Source organism: Paralichthys olivaceus, chromosome 10 (genome assembly GCF_024713975.1).
Source record: "Paralichthys olivaceus isolate ysfri-2021 chromosome 10, ASM2471397v2, whole genome shotgun sequence".
Classification (NCBI taxonomy): Eukaryota; Metazoa; Chordata; class Actinopteri; order Pleuronectiformes; family Paralichthyidae; genus Paralichthys; species Paralichthys olivaceus.
In genome coordinates, this window is record NC_091102.1 from 4,788,542 (window position 1) to 4,809,515 (window position 20,974).

At 40.5% G+C, this 20,974-nt stretch overlaps 1 protein-coding gene across 2 annotated transcripts; it reads left to right on the forward strand.

Moving 5' to 3' along the window:
* The first annotated feature begins 214 nt into the window (after positions 1-214).
* mphosph8 (M-phase phosphoprotein 8) lies at positions 215-19,509 on the forward strand. 2 transcript variants are annotated; one of them, XM_020100673.2, is made up of 14 exons: positions 221-474; positions 2,772-2,933; positions 3,166-4,191; positions 4,288-4,384; positions 4,944-5,186; positions 5,446-5,568; positions 6,366-6,454; positions 15,708-15,848; positions 16,144-16,230; positions 16,627-16,781; positions 16,999-17,150; positions 17,562-17,686; positions 18,032-18,115; positions 18,531-19,509. In XM_020100673.2, exons 1-14 carry the CDS (start codon positions 376-378, stop codon positions 18,570-18,572), a joined length of 2,625 nt encoding a protein of 874 aa, XP_019956232.1. In that variant the 5' UTR covers positions 221-375; the 3' UTR covers positions 18,573-19,509. The 2 variants fall into 2 exon arrangements, with proteins under 2 accessions (XP_019956230.2, XP_019956232.1); XM_020100671.2 differs by lacking the exons at positions 15,708-15,848; positions 16,144-16,230; positions 16,627-16,781; ... (2 more) ...; positions 18,032-18,115; positions 18,531-19,509 and adding exons at positions 8,719-11,062; positions 11,400-14,859 and having other exon boundaries at positions 215-474.
* The last annotated feature ends 1,465 nt before the right edge of the window (positions 19,510-20,974 follow it).

The following is a 20,974-nucleotide window of genomic DNA, read 5'->3' on the forward strand; positions in this document are numbered from 1 at the left end:
GTTAAAAATATATTCCAAATGGATTATTTCTTTAACATTTCGTTTAACACAATTATTAACATATAATATTATTATAGTACAAAATGATAATTATAGATAAGTTGCAGACCTTTTTTTTTTTTTTTGCAAATGTCCCAAATGTTATATGACAGAAACATTTTGGAAACGGACAACGTGAGATTAAAAAACAATAAAATACCGAGGTTAGGGCTGGTCCCTGAACGCAGCGCTGTGGGAGCGGGCGGTAGCTGCTCGTCTCTCGGGTTCAACCCACCGAGCTGCGGCGCTGCCCGGGTACACTGGCGCCTCGCTGCCCCTTCCTCCGACACGCATCCCGCGGTTTTAGCGGAACAAACGCAGCGCGGTCCCGCAGCCATGGCGGCCGAGGTGAAGGTGGAGCCGGCGGACAGCGAGCAGGACGAGGAGGAGGACGTGTACGAGGTGGAGCGGATCATTGACATGCGGCTGGAGGAGGTAGGAGCTACATGCTAACGGCTATCGTAGCCTCCCGGTCAGTTTGTGCAGACATGGCCGCTGTCACGCTCCAACGCGACATGTCCACACACTGTCCTCCATCATCAAACACGGTTACAACCCGATCCAGACGCGCGGTGGGTGCACACAATCCCCGGGATGTCGTGCATCGATCCGCCGCTTTTGTTGTGTTAGCAGCTCGTCCGTGTTTAGCATCGTTTTTCTGGTGTTGATGTCCGCTCCTCGCTCTCCTGCTGAGGCCAAGGACGGACGCTCCTGCAAGCTTGCACATATTTCACCCAGTCTCCCGTTTTTGTCCCTTAACGCAGCGAAACAACGACGTTAGCGTCATTTCTGCTTTAAAATCAGCTGAAGGGGAGAAATGTGAATTCACTAACCGCAGCCGCAGCATTTGAAACTGCATGGAATCACCTGAGATGTTTGGTTTCTTCGATTTTCTGTGCATGTGCAGAGAAATGTCATATTACATAAAAGTATTTAGAGTTATGTTGTTTCTGCGTGTGCATATTCACGTGCTTGCATGTTTTACATGCTTCAACGTGCACTTCTCTCATCTGTAGTAGTTTCTAATGTCAGCTTTCATTAGGACTCACAAACATGGTTGGTTTATATTTCACAGTTTTAGTTTTTAAGTGCATAAAATATGCAATGAATTGTCCTGCTCATCAGAAATATTTTATTTCGTCAGATTTATATTCTTATTCTACCACCATTTGTTTTATTTATTTATTTTTTAAGATAAGATAATGCTTTATTAATCCCACAATGGGGACATTTCTAATATTACAGCAGCAAGAGTCCAAAATATGTATCAGTAAGTAATAAGTACAAGTGTAAACAATGTTAAATCTATAGAAAAATATAAAATGGAATAAAAACTAATATACAGTGGAAAAACAAGAAAATATGTACAGTGACTGGATTGCACAGAAAGTGTTAATGTCAATAATGGGTGCGAGTTAATCTAAGGACAGTGCACAAAAACGTTAATCTCAAAATGAGAAGAGATGATTCATGCCAGATGTAACTATTAGCTAATTTCCATCTGGAATCCATCGGCAGATACACACTAAATCTAAAAAACACTAAAAACTTTTATTTGCATACAACACAAACAGTTGTGAAGTCAAATCTACAAGTACACATCAACATACACCATCACATTTATTCAATTTAAGGAATATATATATTGTTGTTGTGCACATCGTGTTGTTGATTCTGATTGACTTCCAATAAAACCCAAATTGAATCAGCTGCATTGTTGTGGCGTATTCTCACTATATTCTGGCGGACTACGACTGATCTCTGCCATTATTTCATCACTCGTTGTTTTGTTTATAAAGTCACACAAGAGCAGTGTCCCACTTTCACACTCAAACATTAACTAGACCCGTGGGAAGTGTGTGTGGGAGTGGGTTGATGGAGCGGGGTTTGTTTACATCAAGTGAGCAGAGCTAATAAGATTTTTTTTAAAGGCTTTTTTCCCTCAAGTTAATTTAGGAGAATAGAGTTTTAGGAAGTTGCAGGAAAAACAGTAAAGTAGTTGAAGTTGTGCTGGACAAACATCATTTGATTTGAGCTGAGCTGGATTTGTACGACAAAGATAAGGGATTGTGTTTTCACTCCAACATTTAAAGTGCAAAAAACAGCAAACTCAAAGTTGTCCAATGTTGTATTCAACTGAACTTTATAGATCTTTCTGTCAAATGAATCTTTTCTTACTGTTAAAAAAAATATCTCAAGCTTATAAGAATAAGGATTTGAGTACACTAGTATATTGTTCAGAACAAAAACATATATGAACATGTAGGGCTCTTCAAATTAAGAGTGTCACAAAGTTAAAACAAATGACACCAGTGATGAATTACAATGCAAATGCCTTGAAGAGACTCTGGAGGAACAGATATTAACCCTAGTGAGGTATTACTGCTTTTTGACCCTTACAGTATAAAGAGGCTCTTCGGGGTCTCTGTGGATTTTGAAAATCCCAGGAGCTCTGAGGAGAGTGGAAGTGAGCTTTGTCTGCTGCCAGTTCTCCAGAAAGATGCAGTCATTCAAACAGTGTTTGTCTGTCGGTGCATTGTTGCAATTATCAGAAAAGTCACTAATATAATTCATGCAATGCACAGAATAATGTCCAGCGTTCACGTTACTGCAATGATTCTTTTTTACCGAGTCTGTCAGCCATGTTGGAAATGTATCCATCCTGTCTGGTTGTTGTGGTTGTTATGTGGTAATACCTGAGCTTCACACTGTTTATTTGTGTCTGTTTTCAGGGTGAAGTGCTCTACAGAGTCCGCTGGAAGAATTACTGCTCTGATGATGACACTTGGGAGCCAGAGGCTCATTTAGAGGACTGTCGAGAAGTCCTGTTAGCTTATAAGAAGGCAATGGTAGAAGCTAAGGCCAAGAAAGAAGCAGAAGCCAAGAAGAGCCTGGTAAGTGACTGTCAGGAGTGTTTTTAAAAAACACTACTGACACTGTTCTAGGATTTTCCCTCAGTTTTAAGAGGGAGATTCCGAAATGTCTTTTCTTTTCATTTGCCTGATTAGCTCGAACAATACTAAAGCTACAAAGTTGTGATCCAAGATGATTGTTCGATTATGGATTTAGTCAGTGTCTCTTTGCAGAGCAATGAGATTGATAATTCATATTTTCCTTTGACAATAGAAACTGCTTCCTACAAAGAGTGACGTGTTTGATGCAGACTCAGAGAGCGACAGCGACAAAGAACGCCCGGTTCAGATGCCCATGAAGAAGAAGAAAAAGAAAAAGATCCGGGAAGAAGATGACTTGTCCACAAAAGACAAAAAGAAGAAGAAAGACAAACGGAAGGATGACGTGAGGCCTCTACCTGCACCAGAGACAGACGAAGAAGAAGAGGCGGAGACGGCCCCTACTCCATCTTCACCTTCCAAGGAGAAAAAGGCGGATTCAAAAAAGCGCCTGCTGGACTCTGAAGAGGACGACGATGAGCTTGTTCCCTCCAAAAAACACAAGAAGGAAAAGGGGAAAGAGGGAGGAAAGCATAAGAAAGAGAAGGTAGAGGAGGGGAAGAAAAAGAAAGCGAAGAAGGATCGAAAGATTGAAACCTCGGACGAGGAGGCAGCTGCACCTCTGGATGATGACCTGAGTGATGGCCCATCAGAGTCCCAACTGGACGACACTAAGACGGCTGAAAAGCTACGTTCGGATGACAAGTCGAAACTGAAGAAGGGGAAGTGGGAAGTGAAGCTTCAGGGCATTAAAGACCTTGTCCATGACAAAAAGAGCAAAAAGCTAGACGGCGCTCAGAAAGAGAGCAGCCTGCAAAAACTCAAGGGCCTCACCTCAAAAAGCAAGGAGGACAATGCCCCCCACTCCGACTCTAGTGATAGCTCCACCCTGCATAAGAAAGTGAAAACCAAAGGGCAGGAGAGCACGTCTGCGACACTAAAAGCCCAGTCTTCCTCCACATCCTCGTCGTCCTCGTCTTCTGTTTCATTAACCGCCTGCACCAAGGTGAAGGAGGACGATGTGGCTAAAGAGGAGTTACTGGGACAGAAGGACCCCACAGGCTCCACTAACCTGTTTGAGAAGTTCCTGTTAAACTGTGAGGCCAAGGACCGTGCACCTCGCCGGCAGCCGTCTCATCAGCTGCCTCATCAGCCACCTCATCAGCCTCCTGCAGAGAAGAACAGCGGCAAACTAACAAAGGTACAGTATTAGTAGTGTGAATGTTTTTCATGTATATCTCATTCAGAGTTGTTTACAGCAACTGGATGTTCTTTTTTTCTTCTCTGTCAACATTAGCTGTTAGGAAAACTGGAGAAGATCACCAAGCCAAGCAAAGAGTCCCCAGCTCAGAGACAAGAGCCTGAGAAGACAGAGAGGACGAAGCAATCAGATGGTATGCACAACAGTCACAGGGGGAAAAAACTAATTAAAAACATTTAGCTATGGATGTTGGTCATAGTCGCATGAACCCAAACTGAGCAATGTTACACCAGGTGAGGAAAAAGCAAATATATAAATGAAAGCAGTAACTAGATGTAATTATGCTTTTAGCCTGACTGCAGTTAGCGCTAACATTTAAGGTTGATGCTGGTGATGTTTTATCATAGTTATAAAAGATTATACACGTTTGTATTCTGACAGAGAATAGTAAAACCTGTCACTTTTGTTTCTACGTTTAATGGTTCTTCAATTTAAGCCATTATGATTGTGTAATGTTTAAATGTAGAGATTAGGCTGAAAGTTTTTACTGCAGAGAACAGCCTCTTACAGCTGACAGGAACTTTTAATAACCTTAATAAACAGCCAATAAGTTACAGGTTATACCTACCTGGAATATAGAATGACGATCAAGGAAATAAAACAGGCTAATGTTGTCCATAGGTTTGATTGCCAGCTTTGCTCTTTATGTGACATCCGTCACGAAATATGACGACTTGTCTGCTCCCCTTTAGGTTCCAAACCAAGCCAGAGTTATGGCTTCACCCTGGACAGCGATGAGAGGGAAGGGGAAGAAACTGCAGCAAAGCCGAGGGTGGGAGAGGATTCTCGGGAGCGGAGGGAGCGACCAGAGGAGCCACAACGGCCTAGTTGGGAACGGAGATCTTCAACAGATGATAAGAGGAAGAGGAGGGAGGACAGTGAGCCGAGACGCCTCGTGACCGACGACCATAAAGACTCCCAGGAGCCGCCAGAAGGTGCTGAAAAATATGCTGCATAGTCTGGTGCCCACTGAGCACATGCTGAACGTGTGCACTACCCCAATAGATCCAACTGTTGTGTCATGAGTAATTATACGGCTAACTCCTCACTGTCTGTTATGTTAATTTCTGACCTTCTTAATATGTAACTGTTATGTGGGCAAACTTTTCACACAGAGTAAAAGGTGAATTCATTACTCAGGGTTTCAGACTGCAGACTAAGAAAGCATCTCTCTGCAATGTGTGTGATATACAGACAAGGGCCAAGCCACGCTAAGTCTTGGAATGGACCTCAATCTGGACTGGATGACCCTGGACGACTTCCAGAAACATCTGAACGGAGAGGATGAGATCCTGTCAGGTCCACCATTAACACCCAGTAAGTGTTTCCACATCATCTGTGACAATAAGTTGTCTGCCGTCTTGTAGTTCAATATCCTATTTGGATAGATATGTTACGCTTTGGTCCTGAGTGCTAAACTATCCGAAGTATTGTCTCGAAGAAAAGAGCATGAGTGACGGGGGCAGCTGTGCATCTCACAACACACCATAGAAGGGCAGGTTCAATATTAAGCGATATTGTCATTTGCGTCCATGTAACAGGAAGAGTCTCGGCTAAATGATGTCTTATATTTGCTGTTCGCCACAAATGATGTTGTAGTCTAAAGGTTCAATGTCTTTGTGTCACTAAGAAATGAGTCCAGACAGTTTCAGCCCATTTTTAGTTCTTGGGTTAAGACACCCATTTACTCCAGGAAGTGCCAGGTCCCTCTATTTCCTACGTCAAGAAAGAACTGCTTCCTACAGTGACACGGCACAGATTAAAATGCAAAGTGTGGATGGTTGTTCAAAGCTCTCTCGAATATGATTTTCGGTTTGGTTTTATTGAATTGTTGGTTTTTATTTTTCTATTATTGCATCTTCACTGTAAATCTGCTCCTGTTACACTTGGCGTACTGTGCACATGTTCAGAGGGCATTATCAAAATATTAAATGTTAGCATTGCCTGATTGTGGAATATATAATGAGCACAGAAGGTATGCATCACATCACATGCTTTACTTGAGTGTTGTGTCCAAATGGCCCACACTCTTCAACTGTATGCTTCCTCATTTTAAAAGAAAGACTATATGTTTTGTACTCAAACTTAGTTTGGCTCTGCTTTGTTCTTCTCAGGTGAGCTGCGGGATGCTGTGAAATGTGGGGATTACATGGCTGTGAAATTGGCACTTAATTCCAAGGAGGACTACAATCTAGACCAAGAGGTAAGTAGTCTTGTAATGTCAAAATGTTTTTGTAAATCTTATGAAATAACTCACCCGAACTATCTTTTTAAATTAATTTACTTTTTTCTCCTATATTTTATTTAGTTTAATATTTATTTTTAATTAACCTGTAACTCTAGGCCTTGTAACCCTCCATTTCTAATACAAAAGTAAATTTTCGCAAATTTTGCAGCTTGCACCTTGGTTGCCTCAAAGTGTATGTGTGGGGGTGGTTGTGTGAATGACTTTGAACAAAGGGATTTCTTTTTCTGTCTTTCGTGGTTAAGCAGTATAACATGCTGCTGTGTTTACAAAGGTTGGACAAGCGTCTGACCAGGTCCTCTGCATTACATTACTCCTCCAGATGGAGAAGCAACAAAGAGTCTTAAAAAAACAAAACTACTCTGTTTTTGTCTCAGTTACTTGTAGAGAACTGTCACAGATACATAATCTTTTTTGGGGATTTTACTTAAAAATGTTGGGACTTGAGAAAGTCTTTTGAGAACGCATCCAAAATATCTGCAAGTTAACATTTGGACTTTTAGCTCATGGGCAACATAACAAAGCGACAGTAAATCAAGCAACTGCATTCAAAGGATCTTTTTAATAATCCATTCATCATTTCTAAATGAAAAGGGTTTTTTTCCACAACTGTGCACCAAGAATCTGTTTCCTCAAGATCTACATTGACAGATTTTCCTATGTCATATCTGCCAATAATTCATCGCCTCAGGATGTTTCTCACATCTCCAAAGAACAATCACTTTTGCAACAAACCCAGGTAAGAGTATAACCTTAAATTCTTTTTACTAGTATTATAGATATATAAATATGTATATCAGTTCAGCAGTGTTGTTTTCCAAGGAAGTAATTGAATCCAAGAGTACAGCTATTGTTTGATTTTTTTTAATTTATTATGAAGTAGAATCAACTTTGCAGTTAAAAGCAGATGAGTTAAAAGACCATTAAGCTCATATGAGATCTTAATGAATGTCTCTGTTGTCCTATGCAGTAAGTTATATGTTTAGTTCTTATTCAGTCAAACCTATTCCCATGGGATATACCTTATCAATACAATTTATGAGGCTGATTAAAAGTTTTGATTACTTTAAACTGAGCTTTGCAAAACAAAATGAAAACCTCGGCTGTTGTCTCATTAGTAAGCTTGCATGCCAGCCACTGTGTCACCATCGTTTTGATGTTTAAAGTGGATCCGTAATGTAGTTTAATTGTACATTGGTAGCTTGTACATTATCAACATTTCAAATGTATTCCAATGTGCGCACATTAGAGACTGTGTCATTTTCTTGTCTTGCAGAGAACAAACCAATGGAAGAGGACATTGAAAATATAAAGTACCAGGACAAGATGAACCCCTTGAAGCAGGTACACACTGAATATGCTTTCAGAACATACATCGTCATCATAATCATAGTACATAATGTGTGGCCTGTAGCATTAACCAGCAGCTATGATATTTACTATCTTGTTGTTTTCTATCTTACCACCCAAGAATAGATTGTAAAAAAACAACGATATTATGTTATTGGCCGAACATCATTAGTGGGTTTCCCATGTTTTGTATCAGTCTCTGGCCTGATCCTGGACTCTGTTAGATTTTCTTTTCAGCCACATTGAAGATGTTGTGCTAAATCACCAGTTTAATATATTTTACTGTAAAATCATTGCGATGCTAAGACTATTCTTGTATATACAACGTCCAAAGTAACATTACTTGTTTTAATTGCAAACCATGAATGTAGGTCTAGTGTCAGTGCATATTCTGTTCTCTCCATGTAGCATTTCATCCAACACCCCATGACTACATTTACTTGGTTAGACATTTACAATGTCAAAACACTGCTTGATCCAATAAAGCCATTAACTGTTCTTGAATGGGTCACATGTGGTTTTTGTACCTGAGATTTGTGAGGTATCAGGGCCTTTTTTTTTTTTTTATCAGCGTTTGGCTAAAAAGTGATGTGTGGCCATCACGTTGACTTTTGTTTGAATGAGCCTGGATCTTGGGGGGGCATTTCCAAGGTGCTGATACTTAAAACAGCTGTTTTGCGTGTGCAAGGGATTTTGACAAGGCAACACCAAAAAATAGTCTCTAGACTTATCATCACCTCTTGACAAATAACTTCCAAACTAAATTTGAGTTGGTTCCCTCCCCAATGAATGTATGTTTTAAGCTCACTTTATCAAATTCTTCATTGGGTCTGATTTGGTGATGAGTCTTACATATACTTGTTCTTTTACAGGCCTGTACAATTGGTGAGAAGAGGTCATTTGAAGGAGAGAGGAGCTTGATTGAAGAGAGAAGTACAAATGATGCTCTTAGGTTGACTGCTAACCTTGACAGTGCAAGAAATGAAGAGGGTTCTCCGAGCATAAAAGAGAATATACTTCAAGTTTTGGATTGTCCAAAAGATGTGGAAGAAATATTATGCAGCCCGGCCTTTACAAACACCGAGCAAGTGACAATGAGGGAACATGAAAACATCCTAAAAGGTGGGGACGATGTAACTGATTTCAAAAATAATCGTGATTCAACCATTGAGCAGAAAGGTGAAACAAAGAAAGACCAGAGGCAAGCAGAAGAAGATGAGATGTTTAATGACACCAAAGGTGGTTCATTAAATGAAATGAGTTTGGAAGCGGAATGGATGCTGATGAGGGACGATGAAAAAACAGTAATAAAGGACATAGCTGACAAACAGTGCTCCCCTCAGGAAGCAAATGACTCAAATGATGAGGCAGAGGATGTGGTGGCAGGTCAGTCAGATAGTACAGATCAAGCTCAATCCGAGATGGGCACAAAGGACATTGTGAAAAGACGATCACGGCGCTGTGGGAAAAGTTTGGAGAAGAAAGAACCAACACGATCAAGTCTAAGGACCTGTAAGAAAGTGCTTGAAGCAACACCTTGTACAATAAAGGAGAAAAAAGAGCCATCGAAGAAGCATTTCTGTTTATATTGCAAAATGGCTTTCACCCAACTCGCAAAGCATTTGGAAAAGAAGCATGCTGAGGAAACCGATGTTGCCCATGCGATCCACTTCCCTAAAGGTTCCAAAGTGAGGCAGACTTTGGTTGACCAAATTCGCAATAAAGGAGATTATGAGCATAACTGCCATGTTGTCAAAAGTGGTGAAGGGGAAATTTTGTCCAAGGAACAGGTGAAAAATCCCAACATATCTGTTCGTGACTTCCTGCCCTGCCAGCACTGCTTCGCTTTTTACCGCAAAACTGATTTATGGAGACATGAGCGGTCATGTAAGGCCAGAAAAGGAGATCAGAAATCCTGTGAAAGGACAAATAGAGTCACCAGTACTGCCCCTCAGCTGCTTCCAATGTCAGAGTTCTTAACTGGAGGCTGCGAGGAAATCATCCATATCATGCATCAAGATGACATCTCAAGGCATATCAGAAATGACCCACTTATTTGTAAATTTGGCAATGCATTGTCTGTCAAGTATGAACATGACAAGTCTCAGTTTGCTTATATTGCACAAAAGATGAGGGAGCTTGGTAGATTTGTGCTAGCTGTAAATGAGCTTGACAACAGTGTGAGGTATTTGCATGAAGTATGTCTACCATCCAAATTCGCACTGGCGGTTGAAGGGGCCAAAAGAGCCAGTGGTTATGATCCCAGTTCCAGTAAGTTCAAAACAGTTTCCCTTGTGTCAAAAATTGGCTACTCTTTGAAACGAGCTGCAGAAATAGCTTTTGGTGAAAGTCGCATGACAGAGGACAGTGACACTGAAAGTGAAGTGAAAAAGTTCATACAGCTTCTTGATACAAAATGGAGTGAGTGCTTTTCTCGCAAAGCTCTTGCATTGTCTTTAAAGCAAGACGTTAAAAAAGTCGAAGTCGACAAATCAACCGTGACAGAAGATTTAATGAAACTACATAGGTTTATCACTGGGGAGGAAGATGAAGCCAGGGAGGAGCTGAAAGAAAGTCCTTCTATGTCAACATGGAAGAAGCTCAGTGAGGCGACTCTAGCAGATGTTTGTCTTTTCAACAGAGGAAGGGTAGGGAATATCGGTAGAATGCTTTTGCAAACTTACACTTGCAAAAGGAGTACTGGAACATTTTTGCCCTCTGCAGATCAGATAAGAAAAAGCACAAAATTGGAGCTGGACCTAGGTGTCTTTTTTACAAGGTTAGAACTAGAAGGTCAGTATGGAAGAAACATGCTGGTTCTGCTTACAGAAAGGATGGTTTTGTCAATCGACTTGCTCATTGAAAATCGCCACCAAGCAGGTGTGTCAAAAACAAATCCATACCTGTTTGCACGGACTGAAGGTCCGTCCTTCATCAGAGGATTGGACTGTTTTCGGAGGGCTGCAGTGGAATGTGGAGTTAGAAACCCAGAGGCACTTCTGTCCTCATCATTAAGAGAGCAAATTGCCAGCTGCTGGCAGCTAATGAGCCTGAATGAACGTGAATTGGACCAAGTTGCCAAACTAGTGGGAAAGAGCAGCGAGGACTGTTTCATGCTCTCAAGAAATGCATTGCAGCTGGAGGAAGTGAGCAAACAACTGCTCAAGATGGATCGCACACTGCCATCCACATGTCAACCTTCCACTGCAAAAGATGGTGAGTAGTGTTTGCTTTTCTGCTTTGTGTCCTTTGATACCAAAAGTTGTTTTGTATATCGTCCTTGTTCTCAGATATAAAACCAAATTATAGTCTTCAGCAGATTCAATTTTCTCATTCATCATAATAGATTATCAAACTATTGATTTGCTTCATCCCAGTTCATTCTTTATATACTATTTAGTTCAAAATGAAATCATGCTTTTTCCAAAGTTAAGAATGAACTGTCAAGCTCTGTATTTTACATAGTTCTATGATTTTAAATTGAGAAACTATGGCATTGTTAATTGAGTCAGGATCTTCTATCTTTAATATAACCATGGCTCTTTGCCTTTAGGAACCTCACCGAAGCCAGGTTTAAAGAGAAGACCTTGGAGCGAGGAGGAGCAAGCTGCAGTGAAGCGATACTTGAGTGATTTTATCACAACCATGAAGGTTCCAGGCAAAAAACAATGCAATGCTTGCATAGCTGCTGAACCAGATCTTCGTGGAAGATCTTGGACAGACGTCAAAAACTATGTACACAACACATTACAGACAGTTCGCAGGAGAAATAAGTCTGAAGGGAACGTTAACATTTTGAATCCAAAGAGTCCTAAAGCTGGAGTCCAAACCACAAAGAAAGATTTGGAAGATACAAATGTTGTCTGTACAATGACAACAGTGCACCCAGATCACCTGACAGGAAGTTCAAACTTCTGTATGACAATGGCTCCACCAACAGACTTGAGAGAATCATCCACACCTTTCCCCCAAGAGATGATTTCAACTTATGCATCCTTTAGTTCCACTACTACAAATATGGTCCATACAAGTCAATCGTTGATGTCAACTTTCACACCATTAAATGCAACCGATACACAAGTAGTTCCCACATTTACACCTCTAAACACAACAAATGCACTCATCCCTCCTCCATACACTTCAGAGAACCACATTCTTTCACTTTCTTCTTCATATACACAGAATGCTGCAATTTTGCAACCTTCTTCTGTGTACGCACCACATGACACTACAAGTTCAGCAATGATTCCTACTTTTAGTCCACTAAATGCTCCAAGTACCTCAATGATCCCTACGTTCACATCATTAAATACCTCAAGCTCGCCTATGATTCCTGTTTATTCTTCACTCGATGACAGTAGGCCTATTGTTTCTTCCTTCACACCTCTGAACCATTCAGGTACACCATCTTACCCCACAGAGCCACCTAGGCCCCAGACAACTGCACAGGTTGTACCAACAATTCTTGGACACACTGTTCCCGATACAGCACCAGTGGTACAGAAAGGTGCACCCATGTCCACTACGGTAAAACAACCCAATCCTGGGGATAAACCTCAAAAGAGAAACAAGAGGTTGTGGAGCGAGGAGGAACAGGCAGCAGTGAGGCGTCAGTTTGGAGACTTCTGTAAACTGGTCAAAGTGCCAGGCAAAAAGGATTGTGATGCATGTTTAGCTGCTGAACCTGCCTTGAACAGCAGGACATGGCGGGAGGTTAAGTATTTTGTACATAACTCAATTCAGTCAATGAAAAGAAGAGGGCATGCTGTTGCCTCCAAACAAAGTGGAGTACAAGAACCAGAGACTCATAATTTGAACGCAGATTGGGATGGTCCTGTTTATATGTCCCTGTAAATTTTTGTAATGGAAATGCTACAAAACAATTGGTGATCTGTGGCTTTAACCTCATATGGGGCTTAACATTTGAGCAAATGTGGATTATTGTAAAATGTCATGTCAGTGAACCTCGAACCTTTACAGACTGCCCTGCCAATTCTCTAAACCACACAAAGATCAAGCTTTTGGTGGACTGTTGCATGAATATACACTAAATGGATGGAATTAAGGGCATTTGTACCTTTGGCTCTGAGAAATAGCAAATACTAATGTTTGATATGTTCAGATTGCCTATACATATGTTACACAGTCAATTATATAATGGTGTCAATTTGTCAGTTCATCACAGGTTATCAATAGGAAGTGTTCTAATTTAGATATTGGATCATTTAGTAAATGATCATCTAATTTTGCCGGGATTTGCAACCTGCCGTCTCTACAAGCAGCCACTCCTGCACTTAATCTCACATTTCAAACCTTTCATGAAAACAGTGACGGCAGCCAGGGCCTTTCTCACCCTGTGCTGAGCAAAGGTGGTGTCAGTGACTGCATTCCCAGAGAAGGTTTTACCCTCATTTACTTTAGAACATACACATCAATCTTTCTGCCCTCACTCTGTAGAATTCTGGTGAATTTCGATGATCAACACCTAAGGGCACAGTTTTGCAGCCAATCCCTCCAAAACCATAGATGTGTGTTGACTTGCTTTCCTGAATGCCTGATCCGAGTGTACTATATTCTTGCTTTAGCCAGTAGCCTATATTGTAGATGGCCCCTGATAGCCTGCAGCAGTAATGACATACTTTCCTTGTGGGTGTTAGTGAATTAGGAGCTCAGTGTTTATACCTCGCACTTAAATAACTTTCTGAAGATCATGTTGATAAATGTTTTCATTTGTTTGTTTTTCATGTTTATTAGTTTATAAGCTGCAAAAAAGTTTGGTTGTATTTTTGTATTGCTATACAGTAACTGTATAGGATATTTTAGTACTTGATGTTTGATGTACTCTAATTTAAGGTAATACACTACATTGGTCTATTTTGTTTTACATTCTTTTAATCTCTTATTATTTGTATGTTTGACATTAATATCCAGTTGCCATGATCAGATTGCCTTATTTGGATTATTTGCTGGATTACACTTTTTGCATTCATGTTGATTGCATCTAGCACACATCATAGCAAGATATCGCTGATTATTCTAAAGGTTAATAATCATGAACCACCTTATTTGGTAAAAGATTGTTTTTACAGATGTGAAGCAGCATTATAATTACACAATTTAAGAATTAAAACATAAAAATTTCAATTTTTTTAAATTGCAAAAGTTAAATCACATTTTCAGATCAAAAAATGTTTGATGTAAATTATGATACGACAGAACAGAAGGTAACTAAATTCATATTTTACTAGTTTTTTTTTATCCTACACTAAAAATGCAGTTCAGTAATTCAAAAGAAACGTCACAATTTATTTCAAGTGGAACTTGGATTATATCTTATACATTACAAACCTTGTTAAAGGTTCAAAACAGGTCAAACCTGCACTTACTAAAAGCAGATGGGTGCTTTGTTTTAGTCTCATTTCATTTTCAAAAATTGGCCACTGCAGTGTTATTTTCAAGCAGAGCTGTTGAATGTTGTTTGGTTTGGCCAGTGGACTTTGTAGTTTCTTTTGTAAGGACACAAAGAAGAATATTCAACAACATGCAGCCAGCAGCTTTTTTCCGAGTGATCAAAATGAGCAGAGTTTCAGACGGCACCGCTGCCGTGTTATCCTCAGTAGCAGCTGGAGAGTAGCCAATGTCCACACTTCTCATGCTAAATGCATAAATGCAGACGTGGGTCAGTGAAGTGCTCACCAATGACAAACAAGTTTTTCCTGTGTCTTGACAGGAATATATCAGTATTGCAGATAATACATCCCTAAAAGTTCAGTCTAGATACAGTTGTGTTTAGAAAATGATTCTGTGGAAGGTCACCAGTGCTGTTTGATGTTGCAAAGCAAGGTTCTCTGCTTTTCTTTTATAGAAGATGCCTTTGTTTTATTACTGTTGTCTACAGAGTGCGTATTACTCTTCATCCTGCTGTAACTATGTTGCCTCAGTTAATCCTTCTTATCAAGTATGTAAGGAACTTCTGCTTGTACAATAAAATGTTCCTTGGCTTAAAAGTTCAAGATTTTCTAATGAAAGAGATTATTTGATCTCATTCCCGAGACATTTTGGATTATGAAAGATTAGGTTTAGTAGATTTTATTTGCCAATATATTTTGATTTAGTTCCCATGTTCAGCATTTTAGTAATACTATTTAATAAAAATCAATATGTGGCACTCAGTGTTGATACTGTCCAGTCCACCACGAATAAATCTACATATGAAAAATATTGAAAAGTGCAAATATATTTTTGGTTCATTGTAAAATTGTAGTCGGGATGACAGAATGTGGCCACATGCATCCCTGACCACTTCTTAGAGATGTCCACTTGTGATCGCATCGACCAAGATGGATGTTAAAGCCTGATCTGAACAGTGCCCACGTTTCGGCTCTGTGATAAACTGTCTGAGCTGTACCTACCTATCTGGCCCGATGTCAGCAGGGATTGGTGCCAGTCTCCCGCAACCCTAAAGGGAATTATTTAGATAATTGGTTGGATGCAAAATAAAAAATATCTGAATAGCACTTATGATAGAGGCCACCCTCCACAGACCCTCCGGTATTATGTGCACAGTTCAATTACACCCTTTATGCACCGGAACTAATGAAAATACTCAAATACATTAAATTCAGCTTTAAGTTCAGAATCCTTAACTCGTGCAGAAGAAAACAAGAGGTCAGTGTGATCACAGAAAAGCTTCACTGTGTCTTCTGAAGCCCAAGAATTAAATAACTCTTAATCTTATGTTTAATGTTAATTTTCAGGGATTCCCGCTCTCCAACTATCCTCTGCACCAAAATGAGAAGCTGGTCATGTTATCCCCTTCATCTGTGACACTGGAGCTTTCCATTTGTGTGTTTGTCCACAGGACGTCAGTGGTATGTCCCTGAGCATGCTGGCAGCAGCGGGGGGGCAGGACGACATCCTCAGGTTGCTGATAAAGAAGGGGGTGAGGGTGAACGGACGACAGAAGAACGGAACTACAGCCCTAATGCACGCTGCTGAAAAGGTAAGTTGAGATGGGGGGGGTCCTCACAAGTGCTGTGGTTTTTGTTCATTGAGTATTTCCACTGACGTCATGAATTTAAAAAAAAAAGTATGTTTCTTTTAAATGTGAAGCCTTAAAAGAATGTCAAGTGTAAATTATAAAGGACACATTTTAATGGATTAAAATCTGGAAACTATTTAATCTTAATCTAAAACACGGTGATGTTGAGAATCTCCTGAATCAAATATGTTTGAATTAACCACCTTAGGCTGTTTTTTTTCCTCACACCATTGATTTTGTATCTGTCCTCCGTCAGAATTTCCTGACAACTGTTGCTGTCCTGCTGGAGGCCGGCTCCTACGTCAACGCGCAGACGCTCGGCGGTGAGACGGCGCTGATGAAGGTAATGTATCTGACCATGTGTCTGAAACTGAACAATCAACCCAATCTAGACAAGACCAAGTTTTTGAAAACTGTGAAATATTTTAATTGTTAAACTTTCAGGAGTCAGTGATTATTCACATAGTTTGAGTAGTTCAAGATGTCAGAGTGTGAAAATTAAATTGGTCATTAATGCTACCAAGCTGCATTAAAACGTCAGAGCCTAATCAAACTTTTAGACTTATTTTATTCTGCATCGTCTGACGGGTGTTTTAAGTGTACGGAGAAGATGAGGAGGCAGGAGGTGATGAGGGGGAAAAGAAGGTCTCTTTCTCCTCTCATCCAGCAGACTGACTCAAAGTGGTGGGACATGAGACGCAGGTCGAGTTGCTAAAGAATTTCCTGTCCTTCACTTCAGGCATGTAAAAGGGGGAACGCTGACGTAGTGCGCCTCCTGCTGGAGTACGGAGCTGACTGCAACATCCTGTCCAAACACAAGAACACGGCCATGTACTTCGCCAAGCTCAGCAACAACCTGATGGTGTGCGACCTCATCAAGGACCACATCGGCATGTGAGTGCTAACCACAGCTTTGTGTGTGTTCGGGTGTCTGTGTATGTGATGGAGAGCAGAAACAACTATAGAAACCAGAGTGGCACCACTGTCTACTTCCACCAAGGCCCAACCGTACTTACATTAAATCATATTGCAAATATAAGTATAAGTAAATATACCAGATTGTTGTGTTTTTTAGTTCATTTATCATACTCTGTCCTTCTTTGCGTTTCAGATTGTCCAGTGTGGCAGAGGACACCATCCGAGCGTACTTTGAGTCTCGCCTGTTGCTGCTGGAGCCCGTCTTCCCTCTGGCCTGCCACAGGCTGTGCGAGGGGCCGGACTTCTCCTTGGAGTTTGGCTTCAAGTCGCAGCCACAACCAGAGGGTAAAACACAAACATCATCACCTCTGTAAACAGCTACACAATAGCAGTGTGTCTACAGGACTTTAAAAAGCATTGAATTCACTTCTCTCACAAACACGGCCTAGCAGAAGGTTTTAAATAACATTTCATTTGACATGTTATAGAGTTGACTTAAATTAATTTGTTATTTTTAATCGCCTAATCTACTCATCGGTGACATGTCATTTGTCTGTGTTAAGGTCAGGTTAAATTACTATGAGTTACTGTTATTTTTATTTTGATGTTCTTTCTGTCATTCTGAAAAAGAAATAAAAATCCATCTGGTCTGTGTTGAAAAAGAGATAAAGACTTTTATATAAGATTTTATATGTCTTACTTTTCTTTCACCTTTTCCTCTCCCACAAAACCTGTGTTCCCTTTCTTCCAATCCAGGTTCAGGAATCCTCCTCTTCATCTTTCACGCTAACTTCCTGAACGAGATCACGGCCAGGCTCTGCGGGCCCTGCAGCGTTCACGCTGTGGTGCTCAACGACAAGTTCCAGCTGCCAATCTTCATGGTTGGTTTTTAAAACACAAAAGCGCTGTTCGATTACACAGAAAAACGAAGTTCACAAAGAGAAATCTGGGAAGAATAAAAAAGAAAACAATGTTGAGAAAATGGTCAAATAAGATTAGAAGAAATAATACAATTCAAACCTCGTTTTACTTTTCACAGTGGTTATTACATCAGCAGGAGATATCCAAAGTATTCAAATTCATACATTAGCTTGTCTCTGAAAGAGTTCCTGCAGAGGGTCCTTGTTACTTTCAACACTAATTAAGCCACTTAAGGCCTCACTGAACAGGCTCATTATGCTTATTATTCTGATTCTTTTTATTTTATTTTATCTTCAATCATTCAGGACAGTCACTTCATCTATTCCTTCAGTCCGGTCCCAGGGATCAACAGACTCTTCATTCGACTGGCAGAAGCACCGGCAGCCAAGGTAGCTCCCTCACTCACACACACACACACACACACACACACACACACACACACACACACACACACACGTTTATACTGTGTATAGAGCGTAGAGCTCCACACCACGATCAGTACCGAGCACACGCTGGCTCTGATTGACGTCATCAGTGTAAGATGGCGGCGTTCGTATTCTGGATATTCTGACTTTGTTTCTGGATAGTGGGAGGAAGTGGAGACGCATCTTTATTTACAGTCTTTTTTATTTTAAACTAAAATAAAATCAAACTTACAATTTTCTCTGTTGCAGAGGAAAAGTTACGTGATTGGTACGGCTGAGGCTTTTAAAAAAAAGTACCAAAAAGTATAATTGTAATGAATCAGTTGTGGAATCTTTTTACAATGTGCCAACACTTTTTATGATGTTCTTCTTTCTTCAGGTCAAACTCCTCATTTGTGCGTACAGAGTCCAGCTGCAGTGAAACACACACGGCAGGAGCAGCAGCTGAAGAGCTCTGCCTCAGACTCACTGTCATTCAGGAGTCTGTGGGACCTTCGTCAAATAAAACCAATTGAAAGCCGCCTTTCGCCTATCCTGTCCAGACCCCGGCTCTGTGTCAGCGTACACATGCAGCACAAATCCAAAAGATGTGGCGAGGTCATGGATTCCTGGAGAAGACCGTCCATTTGTTGGTGTTTCCTTTGATGCGCTGTTTCGGGGTGGAAGGAGGCAGCCGGGACCTTCATCCTCTCTCGCTGTTGTAACTTCGGCGATTGGAAAAACTCCTGGGTTGTGCCTTTTTCCCCTGAGTTCCACCTTCTGTCAGCGCAGATATGATATCTGTGTGTTTGTAGACCTAACTTGTGTGTGTGTGTGTGTGGTTGTGTGTGTGTGTAGAATGAGTTTTTGCATTTGAAGCATACAAAGAGGGCCTTTCCTATCAGGGTTTTTTTTCTTTCTTTTCCTATTTTATACATTTTTCTTGAACCCAGCTGGTGCTTTTCTACTAATAATGTACTTGGCAACACGTTACATGACAATAGAGTCAATCCTGTGTGTCAGCGAAACCTTGATATCAGGGCTCTGTCCTCTGCTTGTTACCGCTCAGACTCTGGCTCCAAATGACATTCAGGATGTTTAGGCTTCATTTCTGGATAGTGGGAAGAAGTGGAAATGTGCCGTCCATCTTTATTTACAGTCTTTGGTATTTACTTGTTTACGAGTGTCGCCCATTATTCTCCGACAAAACCTCTCAACTCTCCCTTATTTTTTGTTTAGAGCACCAAAATGAAGCATTGCCAAGAAATATGTTGAATTTTTAATGAGTGAAGAAATTTTCTTTTTGTCTTCCCAGTAGCTGTTTATATTTCCTGGTCTGTACATATTCACATATATAAATATATACATTCTTATATAAAGTGTCATGTGATGACTGCTGATGTTTTCCTGCTCTTTTTGCCACTTTAGGAGTTGGTTAAGTTATTCAGCCTGTACAGTAAAAAGCTCTGATGTTAACTGAAACATCTCTGCGTAGAGCGACCGCCCGGCTTGTGAATTTGAATTCTTCGACTCCTCAGTTCAGGACTTCTCCATCTCTTTCTTCTGGATTGGAAAATTCTTGTTGATATTAAAGACGGCCCTTTTTCAGCCAGACGTGAATTTCAAATGTTGTGAGAACATGTCTTGATTATAAATGTGATATATCAGTTTGGCTCAGGCCGGCTAAATGTCTTCAACAGTGCTAAAAAAAAGACAGACAATACTGAGAAGCATTAATTTTGACTGTTTAAAAAAAACAAAAGCAACAGAAAGAATGGCTTCATTTTGAATCTGACTCTGGTTATTTTAAAATACACATTTCAACAGCTGTTTCTGTGACAACACACAAGGCTGAGGCTGTTTGTTTGTTTCCGTGCTTCTGTAACAGACTACAGACCTGTTTAGAATCTCTCATGATTAAAACAGGAGCATGTTCACATTCAGCTCTTCAAATAGCTGCTTTAAGAAATCCTCAGTCCTTATCGGATCTACTTTGTCTGTCACTTGCTGATTGCAGGATATTCCCCTCACTCCAAAGAGCTGCTCACCACTTGGTTCACCTCTGACCCTCGTGAAGAAGTCATAGGCGAAAGGACGCCACATAAAACAACACCCTTCATCATGCTGATTAACCAATGCTTTTATTTTCACTTCCATCATCCCTGGCCTGACAAATTTTACTTTACATCACCCTGCCTCCTCCATGTGAGCAGATGGGACATGCGCCAAAATAAAGTTAGAGTACACATCACATTAATTGGTTTCTGTCATTTTAGGAAGTTCTTATCTAACTGATGTTCTGGTGCTCATTTTTCATTTGATGCCATGATTGACAGCTGTGCTTCGGTGGGACCTCGATACATCTACTCCACACGGACGCTTCCAAGGGGTGACGAGATGAATGTGAGGGATCACGAGATGATGAATGTGAGAAGTAAGTCAACAACTAAAGCTCTGATATACTTTTTTTTTATATTATGGTTTTTTTTTTCTCTGTTTGATTTTTGTGGAATATTAATCATATGACGTTCTTTCTGGCTGTTGCATGACGATCTATGGACCTGTTTGAGAAAACATGAAACCAGCCTCGTGGTTTTTAAATGAAACCATGTGAGAAGTTTGGAGGAGAAGTACAAGTCTTGGGTGAAAAACACTCACATATCTGAAACATGACAGAAAGCTTGTACCACAAAAACAGAACAGGTCACAAGAGTTGGACATTCTATGAACTGAATGGTATCTCATAAGCTCACCACATGTTTTTATTGTAAAATGCTGAAGGGAAAAGTAGCTACAGCCGTCTGATGTAAATGTTTCCCTCTGAAATAGATCAAGTCACACACT

Excerpts from the sequence above, each read along its gene's own strand:
- mphosph8 (XM_020100671.2), top strand. The coding sequence starts at position 376 with ATGGCGGCCGAGGTGAAGGTGGAGCCGGCGGACAGCGAGCAGGACGAG. Across the intron at positions 475-2,771 it reads TTGACATGCGGCTGGAGGAG|GGTGAAGTGCTCTACAGAGT; the intron begins GTAGGAGCTACA and ends GTCTGTTTTCAG. Across the intron at positions 5,187-5,445 it reads CTCCCAGGAGCCGCCAGAAG|ACAAGGGCCAAGCCACGCTA; the intron begins GTGCTGAAAAAT and ends TGTGATATACAG.